Source organism: Mandrillus leucophaeus, unplaced genomic scaffold, assembly GCF_000951045.1.
Source record: "Mandrillus leucophaeus isolate KB7577 unplaced genomic scaffold, Mleu.le_1.0 Scaffold872, whole genome shotgun sequence".
Lineage (NCBI taxonomy): Eukaryota > Metazoa > Chordata > Mammalia > Primates > Cercopithecidae > Mandrillus > Mandrillus leucophaeus.
Genome location: NW_012109497.1, coordinates 804837 through 818322, shown reverse-complemented (window position 1 = coordinate 818322; position 13486 = coordinate 804837). Strand labels below are relative to the sequence as shown.

Sequence of the window (13486 nt, the reverse complement as noted above, 5' to 3'; positions counted from 1 at the left end):
TTTCCTTAATATCATGTACTCTCCAATCTTGTTTAAACGTTTTCACCAAATGTCTCTAGAATATTTTGTTCTTTATGAAAAAGCATCAAATCAAGATTCATTAATTACATTTGGTTGTTTAGTCTTTTAATCTATTTCTACATGAATTTTAATCTTTTTCAGTGATAAATGGGTTTATATTTTTTTACCACAAGATTCTCCCTGTCATGTCTGTTGTTGATATGTAATATTTATATGATACAGGAACATTAATTTTGGACAAGATTCTGAAGTGAACCATTAGCAGAGACAAGTACGGTTTGCTGTGTTTCAAAATACTGGTTTTTGGTGTGATCTCAGCCTGAAAATTATATAAATGAATAATTATTTGTTTTATAGGTTCATATCGAGGGATTTTAAAAAAATACTTTGAATTATCCTTGTTTTCATTTTCTTTTAGGAATTCTTTTAGTTGGACCCCCAGGGACTGGAAAGACACTGCTTGCCCGAGCTGTGGCAGGAGAAGCTGATGTTCCTTTTTATTATGCTTCTGGATCCGAATTTGATGAGATGTTTGTGGGTGTGGGAGCCAGCCGTATCAGAAATCTTTTTAGTACGTTTTGATGTATCTTTCATACAGTGCTAAATTTTGTTAAGGGAAGTGTGTATCTTACCCTTCTTTGCTAATTACTTTTTTTCTTCCTTTTTTTAATTTCTATTTTTTCGGGCCTCCAGCTTTGCATGCTGATTAGTTTTGATAGCTAAAATAGCCATTGGGGGATCTTGGTTTGGGTAACTTTTACTATATGAATTAGCTAGGATGAGGTTGAAGGCTACCAAAAAAAAATTTTTTTTTTTTTTTTCATTTTATTCATCAGTTTTGTAGTATGGAATTAAGAAGTAATTAGCTTCAAACCTGATTGTATATGATATTTGTATAGCTAGGAAGAATGAATGCCCAACTGTTTTTATTTTATATCATTTTCTTTGGTATAGTTTTTTCCCCCTGAAGCTACTATTCTTAAGTCAATAAAAAATGACCTCCTTTTGTGTATTTTCTTCCAATGAATATTTTTTGTTGGCTTTTGACAGTTTTATAGGATTTTAATATTTATCTTGTTTTGTTCAAAAGTGTTGACTTCTTTCAGCTTATTTGAATATTTTTTGTTTTCTTAGGGGAAGCAAAAGCGAATGCTCCTTGTGTTATATTTATTGATGAATTAGATTCTGTTGGTGGGAAGAGGATTGAATCTCCAATGCATCCATATTCAAGGCAGACTATAAATCAACTTCTTGCTGAAATGGATGGGTAATTGAATCTTCTTTTGTCTTAGAATATGGTGATGCCTCCCAGCATTTGATATATGTAGAATTGATCTTATGCGAATTATTTCCGTAAGGCATTTCATATCTAGAGATACGAAAAATGTGATGTGTATAGGAAACAGAGTAGTCCCTCATGCAAGAACACAAGACAAGCTTTTTCTGTCAGTATTGTATTGTTTTCATTACTAATTGGATATTTGAATGTCAACTCATCTTATTTAATTGATGGTATTTATATTCTTTTTCATTTATTGTTATACTTATGACAGAAAAACAATGATTCATGCTGAGACTAGTAGTCTATTTGAAGAAATACACTCATTTCTACACAGTTTATGACTAGCTTTGAATGTGGCAGCTTTAAAGCTTACATCAGTGTTCATAATATAAAAAGCAAGAGGTGATGTTGCTTTGAAAGAAGTATCTTAAAGATAATATATAAGACATTTTGAAACCACATAGGAAGCCCAGGAGTGAATAACTTGAATTGGTATACTTGAATTTCTTCAAAAACTAACCAGGTACCTAAGCTTTTTATATCAGGTTATCGTTTCCTACATAGACCAGACAATTGTGAAGGTATGTAGTCACAGATGACTGGTGGTTTATTATCAGTCTCTTTTCTTAGCTGTTATTTAATTAATGAAGCCGGGCATGGTGGCTCACGCCTTTAATCCCAGGACTTTTGGAAGCCAGGGTGGGAGAATTGCTTGAGGCCAGGAGTTCAAAACCAGCCTGGTCAATATAGCAAGACCCTATCTTTGCTAAAAATAAAAATAGTCGCCGGGCACGGTGACTCAAGCCTATAATCCTAGCACTTGGGAGGCTGAGGCAGGTGGATCACTTGAGGTCAGGAGTTCAAGACCAAACTGGCCAACATGGTGAAACCCCATCTCTACTAAAAATATAAGAATTAGCTAGGCATGGTGGCAGCCGCCTGTAATCCTGGCTACTCAGGAGGCTGAGACATGAGAATTGCTTGAACCTGGGAGATGGAGGTTGCAGTGAGCGCCGTTGCACTCCAGCCTGGGTGACAGTGAGACTCTGTCTCAAAAAAAAAAAATAGTGGCTTGTACCTAGAAATTGGGTAGAAAAAATTTAAAAATAAATAAAAATAAATAAATTAGGTATGTTGGCATGCACCTGTCATTCCAGCTACTTGAGAGGTTGAGGCAGAAGTTTCACTTCAACCCAGGAGTTTGAGGCAGCAGTGAGCTATGATCATACTGGTGTGTTCCAGCCTAGGCCACAAAGCGAGTGCTAGTCTCAAAAAAGGAAAACAAACCAGTTTTGTTTAGAGCATTTCTACATGTGTGCTGTGCTTCAATGTTAGTGAAAAGATACTGTTTTTTTTTTCCTATATAGTTTTAAACCCAATGAAGGAGTTATTATAATAGGAGCCACAAACTTCCCAGAGGCATTAGATAAGTAAGTATTAAAAGAAGATTTTTGTGAAGTACTATTACCTGCTACAAAATTATGCTAAAAGAAGTCAATTGCAAAAGATCACATTGTATGATTGCATTTATATGCAATACCCAGAATAAGCAAATTCACAGAGACAAATTGGGTTAGCAGTTACCAGAGGTTAGGGAGAATAGGAGATGGCTGTCATTGGATATGGGATTTCTTTGCCGGGGATGGGAATATTCTAAAATTAGATTGTGGTGATGGTTGTACAATTCTGAATATATTAAAAATCACTGAGGTATCCACTTTAAATTCTGTTATGTGAATTACATCTCAATAAAACTTAAAATTTATTTGTTAGATGTCACAAAAGTTTTATGTAGAAAGGATTTTAAAAATAAATTCACTGTAGTAGTATAACTAGGTTTCAGGTTACTATGAAAAAAATTGTATTGTGGAAGTTATTCATATTTTCATTTGATCAGTAGTTTGTCACTGCCTAAGACTCTAGTCTAACATACATTCTGTGCTTAGCAGTTGAGATGGATGTGTGGTTCTTATCCACAATAATAGTTTATTGTAGAATTATTTGTTCCTGGACTGAGTTACTTGCATGCTTTTGTTTCTGAGGGGTAGGCTACCTAGGTACACACATGTATCTGAATGAACCTTTGTTCTACCCTCTGGTTATTGACACTGTTACTTGAGCCATGTTTTAAAAGGAACTATCTGAATATTTATGTACAAAATTCCATCTGCACTCTGGCTGCCATTGGCTTCCCAGTCATGTCATTAGGGTGTCAGTCCTGCTGACTTTGAGCTTAAATTGTTTATTAATTTATATTTTCCTTTTGCATTCTTCCTGTAGTGCCTTAATACGTCCTGGTCGTTTTGACATGCAAGTTACAGTTCCAAGGCCAGATGTAAAAGGTCGAACAGAAATTTTGAAATGGTATCTCAATAAAATAAAGTTTGATCAATGTAAGTCTAATTCTATCAAAAGAAACATTTGTCATTTATGTAAAGTAGTAATATACCACTCACCCTGTTTGTGGTCTTTTCATGATAAATGTATTAATATTAAAAGACCAGTTCATTTTTGTCTTTTTTTTTTTTTTCCGTTACTATGTTCACTTAAAAGTCCATTCCTTAGTGTATATCCAGGAGATTATATTGTTTTGAACCCTGATTCTAAAGAAAGGTTTTTTTAGAGTATTCAGACAGATATTTGAGGATATATATATACACACACACACATTTTTTAAGATGAATGTAAAATGCAAAATAATAGAAAAAGCTGCAGAAACAGTAACTCATGATATAGTCAGTATGGGGCCAAAAGAGAAGAAAGCAAATTATAAAACAAAACACATGGAAATTTATTACCCACTTGAGTAATAAATGAAATTATTAAAGCTGCAGTAGTTTCAGAGAGAGCTGCATCAATTCATTAAACTATATGTGTTTCCTATAATAAGGGCAACTGTTATGTCCAAAGTTTCCAGATGAAATTCAAAGAAAAGTGTATAAACTATGGCTCAGAATAGCTAGCTATTTTCTTTTTTCCCTCGGAATGTAGTTTTTGTTTGTTTGTTTGTTTGTTTTGAGACAGAGTTTTGCCCTTTTTGTCCAGGCTGGAGTGCAGTGTCACAATCTCGGCTCACTGCAACCTCCACCTCCCGGGTTCAAGTGATTCTCCTGCCTCAGCCTCCTGAGTAGTTGGGATTACAGGTGCATGCCACCATGCCCAGCTAATTTTTGTATTTTTAGTAGAGATGGGGTTTCACCATGTTGGCCAGGCTGGTCTCGGACTCCTGACCTCCAGTGATCTACCTGCCTCAGCCTCCCAAAGTGCTGGGATTAAAGGCGTGAGCCATCACACCCGGCCCGAATGTGAGTTCTGTGTGAAGAGTTTTCTTTTACCTGTTTTCGACTTTTAATGTTGTGTTCTCCTTTTTACATTAGCCGTTGATCCAGAAATTATAGCTCGAGGTACTGTTGGCTTTTCTGGAGCAGAGTTGGAGAATCTTGTGAACCAGGCTGCATTAAAAGCAGCTGTTGATGGAAAAGAAATGGTTACCATGAAGGAGCTGGAGTTTTCCAAAGACAAAATTCTAATGGGTAGGTTTCCTTTGTTTTTTTTTTCTGTCTTTACTTTCCATTGTGTTAGATAATTCATTTGGGGCAAATACCCTATTCAAACAGCTAAAGCCATGGCTATGTTGAATCTAATCTTACTCTAAAACTTCAGTGTCTGGGTTTTCAAGATTTGTAATAAATGATTTTACAAAATTACCAATTTAACAGTCAAATGCCATTAAACAGTAACATTTTCTTGACAATACTCTTGTCAGTGATACAGAACTGATTTTATAGTGTACCACATTTATTAGTTTTGTCTCTTTCTTAGAAAACCTTTTTTTCTGACTGGAAAGTTTAAAAAAGTGATGGGAACATGAAAATATTTACTTGACAACACCACAATTTGGCCTTTTATAAAACAAATATATTGTAGTGGCTTATATAATTGTATAGTTCAACTGTTGGTGGGGAGATGAGGCACATATACATTTCCTCTTGTCGGACATTGCTGCTGAAAAGGATGGTTAACTTTATTCTGTGCTTAATTTCGATTTTAAATCTTGGATTGACTTAAAAGCACATTAGTTATGATATTCTTGTTAAATTGGAAGTTTATTTTATAGAAATAGAAATAAGTTTTCCCTTTTGATGTAAGAATTAAGATGATAGTTTTGACAGTTTTGGTTTGCAGATAAATTGTTAAAGTTTGTATGTGTTATGGAATGAATTCTGCCCATTTTAAAAAACTTTTACTCTGTAGACTGGGCGTGGCAGCTCACACCTGTAATCCCAGCACTTTGGGAGGCCGAGGCAGGAGGACCGCGTGAGCCCAGAATCGTTGGAGTTCAAGATCAGCTGGGCAACATAGCGAGACTCCATCTCTACCAAAAATTTTAAAAATTAGCTGGGTGGGGTAGCATGTGCCTGTGGTCCCATCTACTCGGGAGTCTGAGGTGGGAGAATTGCTAAAAAGTCTAAGAAGTTAAAACTACAGTGAGCTGTGGTTATGCCACTGCACTCCAGCCTGGGTTACAGACCCTGTTTAAAAATTTAAAAAATTGCTATTGCTAAAAAATTACTAAAGCTAGGCACAGTGGCACATGCCTGTAATCCCAGCACTTTGGGAAGCTGAGGTGGGTGGCTTACTTGAGGCTAAGAGTTGGAGTGAGCTATGACAAAAATGACTTTAAGGAGAATGAGTCTTTTGTTTTTTAATATTAATCCAGTATCAGATACATTCAACCCTCAGTATCCACGGAGGGGGTGGGGATTCGTTCCAGGTCCCATGTGGATACCAAAATTCAAGGATGCCCAAGTGTCTTTTATAAAATGGTGTACTATTTGTGTATAACATACATAATTCTCCTGTATACTTGAAATCATCTCTAGATTACTAATACAATGGAAATGCTCTGTAAATAGTTGTTATACTGTATTTTTCATTTGTATTTTTTTTATTGTTCCTCTTCCCCATACTTTTAATCCTTATTTGGTTGAATCTATGGATGCAGAATCTGCTGATAGGAAGGGTGGAGTGTATTTGATTTGCAGACAAGAATGTGTTTTGTTGATTTAAATATACCTTTCTAGTGGAGTATTTACTCAATTAAATTTTTATCTTAGGGCCTGAAAGAAGAAGTGTGGAAATTGATAACAAAAACAAAACCATCACAGCATATCATGAATCTGGTCATGCCATTATTGCATATTACACAAAAGATGCAATGCCTATCAACAAAGCTACAATCATGCCCCGGGGACCAACACTTGGACATGTAAGTTTTTTGTAGCATCTCGCCCTGTCGCCCAGGCTGGAGTGCAATGGCACAGTCTCAGCTCACTGCAACTTCTGGGTTCAAATGATTCTCTCGCCTCAGCCTCCCAAGTAGCTGGGATTACAGGCGCCCACCACCATGCCCAGCTAATTTTTGTGTTTTTAGTAGAGATGGGGTTTCACCATGTTGGCCAGGCTGGTCTTGAACTCCTGACCTCAGGTGATCCAGCTGCCTCGGCCTCCCAAAGTGCTGGGATTACAGGCATGAACCACCATGGCCTGCCTAATTCTTAAATATCTAATTACTGTGCTGTCCCAAAAGGGAAAACATTATGTTTTGCAGCAACTGATTCAGTAGTTTTTCTAAGATTTTTCTCATTTAGTACAAGTTTATCAGATCTTTCAAAATTGTAGACATTTTAAAAATTTCTGTGCACCTGGTGAGAAAACAGTCCTATTGCAGCATTATCCACCTATTGTTGTTGCTTTATAAAGGATTTTTTATTCTCTAATTGCTGGTTTTTCATCAGTCCCCTGATGACCAGCTTTCAGCATGGTATAAGAGAGCTAAATGATAATTCTGGTTTGTATTTTTTTTATTTTGCCCAGTCTTATGGTGCTGAAATTCTGGTTTTTAATGTAACTATCTCAGAACTGTATCTGAATTTCTTTTTTTTAAATCTTCATTTTATTTCATATTGATGGGGTCTCACTATGTTGCCCAGGCTAGTCTCAAACTCCTGGACTCAAGTGATCCTCCCACCTCAGCCTCCCAAAGTGCTGAGACTACAGGTATGAGCCACTGCGCCCAGCCTGTATCTGAATTCTTTCCTTACATTTCATTTTATTTTATTTATTTATTTATTATTTTATTTTATTTTTGAGGTGGAGTTTCATTCTTGTTGCCCAGGCTGGAGTGCAATGGCGTGATCTCAGCTCACCGCAACCTCCATCTCCCAGCTTCAAGCAACTCTCCTGCCTCAGCCTCCCGAGTAGTTGGGATTACAGGCATGCGCCACCATGCCCAGCTAATTTTGTATTTTCAGTAGAGACAGGGTTTCTCCATGTTAGTCAGGCTAGTCTCGAACTCCCAACCTCAGGTGATCCACCCGCCTCAGCCTCCCAAAGTGCTGGGATTCAGGCGTGAGCCTCCACGCCTGGCCTCTTTTTTTACTTTTTATCTGATTGATTTTTAATCGTCTAGGTGTCCCTGTTACCTGAGAATGACAGATGGAATGAAACTAGAGCCCAGCTGCTTGCACAAATGGATGTTAGTATGGGAGGAAGAGTGGCAGAGGAGCTTATATTTGGAACTGACCATATTACAACAGGTTAGCTTTAAAGAATGGCTTTAGTTCAAATTGTATGTGGTCTTAAAGATATTTTTTAAAATTGTATGTTTTTATTTTAGGTGCTTCCAGTGATTTTGATAATGCCACTAAAATAGCAAAGCGGATGGTTACCAAATTTGGAATGAGTGAAAAGGTAATAGATTATTTTAATCCTTTTCATGTATCAAATTACGTGTCAAGTGTTGATTTGAGAGATGGTTCTGATATATAAATTGGTAATACTCACTTTTGCTCTGTCTCACTCCAAATGGATTTGAGGCTGCTTATTCTGAACATTGTTACTCTCCGAATAAAGAAAATGGAGCCTTCTCTTAGCTGCTCAGAATGAGCTGCCCAGATAGTAGCTATTACTTCATGAGTTAACTAAGTAGTAAAGCAAGGTGAATTCCTTAGCTTTTCCATGTGGCATAAAAGAGCCTACTTTCTGAGTTTGGTTACTTTACTGTTTCCGTATATTTCATATTTTCATCTTATTGTTCCTTGAAGCACTACTATACTCTGAATTATGGATTTCTATATTTGAAGTAGCTGCTAAGGTTTTTCAAGAAAGTACTGAGAACCAGACTTAAAATTATTTTAGGCTGGGCAGTGTGGCTCACACCTATAATCCCAGCACTTTTGGGAGGCTGAAGAGACTGGATTGCTTGAGCCTAGGAGTGAGTTCTGGACCAGCCTGGGCAACATAGCACAACCCCATCTCTGAAAAAATACAAAAATTAGCCAGGTGTGGTGGTGTGTGCCTGTAGTCTCAGCTGCTTGGGAGTCTGAGGTGGGAGGATTCCCTGAACCCCGGAGGTCTAGGCTACAGTGAGTCCTGGTTGTGCCACCGCACTCTACCCTGGGTGACAGACCAAGACCCTGTCTCCAAAAAAATAAAAGATTTAAAATGTTCTCTCTTGCTCATATTTTTACTATTTTGATATTAGTGTTTTTTTATTTGTTTGTTTTTGAGACGGAGTCTTGCTCTGTTTCCCAGGCTGGAGTGCAGTGGCATGATGTTGGCTCACTGCAGCCACTGCCTCCCAAGTACAAGCCATTCTCCTGCCTCTGCCTCCCAAGTAGTTGGGATTGCAGTCACCTGCCACCATGCCTGGCTAAACGTTACTCTTTATAGTTTCAGAAGAATGTGGAAATTTCTTTGCCCTCAAATGCAGTTTTTATTTTTTATTTTTTGGAGACAGAATCTCACTCTGTCACCTAGGCTGGAGTGCCGTGGCGTAATCTCAGCTTACTGCAACCACCGACCCCTGGGTTCAACCAATTCTCCTGCCTCAGCCTTCTGAGTAGCTGTGATTACAGACACGTGCCACCATGCCCAGCTATTTTTTGTGTTTTTAGAAGAAACGGGGTTTCGCCATGTTTCCAGGCTGGTCTCGAACTGCTAACCTCAGGTGATCCACCTGCCTCGGCCTCCCAAAGTCCTAGGATTACAGGTGTGAGCCACCGTGCCCTGCCTCAAATGCAATTTTATATTGTACTTCTTTCTTGTTCCTCCGTATATTTGTTTCCTTATATATAGGCTAGTACTTTCTCTTTTAAATTTATTGGTATTTGGGGGTTTTCTGTTAAATTGCTTTCTTCCTTTTGGTTTTAGCTTGGAGTTATGACCTACAGTGATACAGGGAAACTAAGTCCAGAAACCCAATCTGCCATTGAACAAGAAATAAGAATCCTTCTAAGGGTAATGATAATATTTTTTCCTGCATATTTATTTTCTTAGGAACAATGTGCTTAAATAGTTAGGTTCTTAAAAAATAACAACTGAAGGCCCTCTGTTCACTAGAAACATCATTTTATAAAACAAAGATAATAGTCACTGTGGTGTCTGGGGAAAAAATTAGAAAATAAAGATAATAGGTTCACCATTTCAGCAGTGATTTAAATGTTATTAAGGCACCTCTCTCTGTTCATGAACTGGGACTTATTTTCTCCTGGACATGGGCTAAGAACAGTTATATATTGCATGGTTGTAAAAATTCAATTCTCAGGGTAAGGGACAAAATAACTACATATTAGGTACAGTGTATACTATGTAGGTATGGATACACTAATATCCCAGACTTCACTTCTGTACAATTCATCCATGGAACCAAAAACCACTTGTACCCCATAAGCTGTTGAAATAAAATATGCCTACATATAAAATTATATATATATATATATAATTCAATTGTACTTTAGCTGCAAAACTGTAAGAGGTAATAGAATGGGAAGAGTATTGTTTATTGAATCTTTGACATGTATTCAACAAATACATTTGTGTTTTTTTTTTTTTTTTTTGATATGGAGTCTCGCTCTGTTGCCCAGGCTGGAGTGCAGTGGCATGATCTCGGCTCACTGCAACCTAAGAAATAAGTTTAGTAGATTTTTTGTTGTTGGTTTTTTGCAAGTTTTATCTTTTTTTTTTTTTTTTTTTAAGGGGATGGGTCTTGCTATTGCCCAGGCTGGACTTGATCTCCTGGGCTCAAGTGAACTTCCTGCCTCAACCTCCCAAGTAACTGGGGCTACAGGCACACACCACTGTGCCTAGCTCCATGATTTCAGTGTTTTTGTTTGTTTGTTTGTTTGTTTGTTTTTGAGACAGCATCTTGCCCTGTCACTCAGGCTGGAGTGCAGTGCTTTGATCTCGGTTCATTGCAATCTCTGTCTCCCAAGCTCAAGTGATCCTCCCACCTCAGCCTCCTGAGTAGCTGGGACTGGGACTATAAGCACACACTGCCACGCCTAGCTAATTTTGTTATTTTTTGTAGAGAGCATTTCGCTATGTTACCCAGGCTGGTCTTGAACTCCTGGGCTCAAACGATTCACCTGCCTTGGCCTCCCAAAGTGCCGGGATTACAGGTGTGAGCCACCGCACCCAACCAGGCAGGTTTTAAGAGTAAGACTGACCAGCCTGGGCAACATGGCAAAACCCCATCTCTACAAAAAATAGAAAAATTAGCTGAGCGTGGTGATGGTTCATACCTGTAGTCACAGCTACTTGGGATGAGGTGGGAGGATCACTTGAGCCCAGGGAGGTTGAGGCTGTAGTGAGCTGTGATTGCCTCACTTCACTCCAGCCTGAGCAACAGAGTGAGACTGAAAAAAAAAAAAAGAGTGACTTGAGCTGAGTGCCAGAGTCTTCAGTGAATAAGGAGTATGTTTGTTAGATGGCACAATGAAGACGGTTGGATAGCTCCATAGTCAAACGGCCTGGACTTCAACAGAATAGGAAGAGTGCATTATATAAGAGGGTAGGTTAGTAATGGTCTGAAAGAGGTGACTAGAACAAAGAGCTCAGCTCTCTACTTTGAAGTATCTAGGGTAAACGTGAACACATAGCTTGAGAGGGCTTAAGGAATGTAGTCTCCACAGGAGGGACCATGGGTTTGATTATTTCAAGGAGGTGGAGGGAATGCTTTAGAGTACTTAAGGATACAGAAAGTTTGTATGATGGAAAGGTTTAGAGAGTATTATAGAAGAGGTGGTCTCTGCCTTCTCAGGTGTTTATTCTCTTTTCCTTACTATTTATGTTATAATGCACAAATTATCTCTACTGTAGAATCAAGATTCTACATGATTTTATAAATATAAACAGATTTCATATTTTTTAGGGTACATAAAGTTTTTCTTTTCCCATTGACTGGTTTTTGCATCCCTACATTTACTGCTACTTACGTGTCTCCTTTTCTATTTAGGACTCATATGAACGAGCAAAACATATCTTGAAAACTCATGCAAAGGAGCATAAGAATCTTGCAGAAGCTTTATTGACCTATGAGACTTTGGATGCCAAAGAGATTCAAATTGTTCTTGAGGGGAAAAAGTTGGAAGTGAGATGATAACTCTCTTGATATGGATGCTTGCTGGTTTTATTGCAAGAATATAAGTAGCATAGCAGTAGTCTACTTTTGCAACACTTTCCCCTCATTCTTGACGTGGTGTAATTGAAGGGTGTGAAATGCTTTGTCAATCATTTGTCACATTTATCCAGTTTTGGTTATTCTCATTATGACACCTAATGCAAATTAGCATCCCATGGCAAATATATTTTGAAAAAATAAAGAACTATCAGGATTTAAAACAGCTCGTTTGAGGAATGTCAATGAGTTATTAAGTTGAAAGTAACTAATGATTTTATGTTTGGTTACTCTACTAGATGTGATAAAAATTGTGCCTTTAGCCTTCTATATACATCAGTGGAAACTTAAGATGCAGTAATTATGTTCCAGATTGACCATGAATAAAATGTTTTTTAATCTAAATGTAGAGAAGTTGGGATCAAAAGCAGTCTTGGAAACACAGAGCCGGGCATGTAGCCTTTTGGCATGGTGCAGTGGCTCACACCTGTGTAATCCCAGCACTTTGGGAGGCTGAGGTGGGTGAATCACTTCAGGCCAGGAGTTCGAGACCAGCCTGGCCAACGTGGTGAAACACTGTCTCTACCAGAATACAAAAAAAAAAAAAAAAGTCTGGGCGCAGTTGCTCATGCCTGTAATCCCAGCACTTTCAGAGGCCAAGGCGGGCGAATCACCTGAGGTCGAGAGTTTGAGACCAGCCTGGCCAACATGGTGAAACCCCATCTCTACTTAAAAAATGCAAAAATTAGCTGGGCACGGTGGCAGGTGCTTATAATCCCGGCTACTTTGGGGGCTGGGAGAATTGCTTGAGCCTGGGAGGTGGAGGTTGCAGTGAGCCGAGATTGTGCCTCTGCACTCCAGCCTGGGCAACAGAGGAAGACTCTGTCTCAAAAAAAAAAAAAATTAAATAACTTTAAATATTAAAAAAGTAGTCAGGTGTGGTGGTGCATGCCTGGAATCCCAGCTACTTGAGAGGCTGAGGCACGAGAATTGCTTGAACCCGGGAGGTGGAGGTTGCAGTGAGCCAAGATCACAAGAGCCACTGCACTCCAGCCTGGGTGACAGAGTGAGACTCCCTCTCAAAAAATAAATAAACAGATAAATGATTATAACCTTTTAGAAATGCAGTGTGCATTTTCATGTTCCTTTTTTAAGCATTACTGTCACTCTCCCTAATGAAATGTACTTCAGAGAAGCAGTATTTTGTTAAATAAATACATAACAAACCTCATTCTGAATAATGTCCCTCATTTTGACTATAATTATGCTTGGTTTCAAAAGCAAAATTAAATCTCAGTCCCCTCCGAAGCGAACTTTGTGTTACCCTGTGCCCTGCATCAGAAATGTCAAGTCGTGTTTACTTTTCATCCAGATTTTGTGAATATGAACATGTTGTTACAGGATTTACAGATGAATATTTAACTCAATAGAAAAATTATTTTAGAGCACATTGTATTGGTATTACAACCAGATTATATTCTTGACGATGACTTTATTAAAATTACCTACAATTTCCTAATAACTTAAGCTGCATATGGTCTTCATTGAAAAAAGATGGATATTGTTTCAGGAAGCTTGTTACATTATATTCTTGACCTTTTGGTTGATGATCTTAAATCTTAATGTAATTTCAAACTGACAGAAATGTTGTCAGCATAATACATGGATCTCTCATATACGCTGCATCCAGATTTACCAATTGTTTTCATTTTGCCCGTTTTTTA

General features: G+C 38.0%; 1 protein-coding gene across 1 annotated transcript in view; it reads left to right on the top strand.

Moving 5' to 3' along the window:
- The window catches only part of LOC105531223 (ATP-dependent zinc metalloprotease YME1L1), a 33749-nt gene extending 20465 nt beyond the window's left edge, over nucleotides 1-13284 (top strand). Inside the window, exons 7-16 of the mRNA XM_011969108.1 lie at nucleotides 440-592; nucleotides 1156-1288; nucleotides 2671-2733; nucleotides 3584-3696; nucleotides 4681-4836; nucleotides 6421-6572; nucleotides 7776-7902; nucleotides 7983-8056; nucleotides 9518-9604; nucleotides 11601-13284. Of these exons, the coding sequence (XP_011824498.1) occupies nucleotides 440-592; nucleotides 1156-1288; nucleotides 2671-2733; nucleotides 3584-3696; nucleotides 4681-4836; nucleotides 6421-6572; nucleotides 7776-7902; nucleotides 7983-8056; nucleotides 9518-9604; nucleotides 11601-11744 (1202 nt within the window). The 3' untranslated portion in view covers nucleotides 11745-13284. The remainder of the gene's footprint in view (nucleotides 1-439; nucleotides 593-1155; nucleotides 1289-2670; nucleotides 2734-3583; nucleotides 3697-4680; nucleotides 4837-6420; nucleotides 6573-7775; nucleotides 7903-7982; nucleotides 8057-9517; nucleotides 9605-11600) is intronic.
- The last annotated feature ends 202 nt before the right edge of the window (nucleotides 13285-13486 follow it).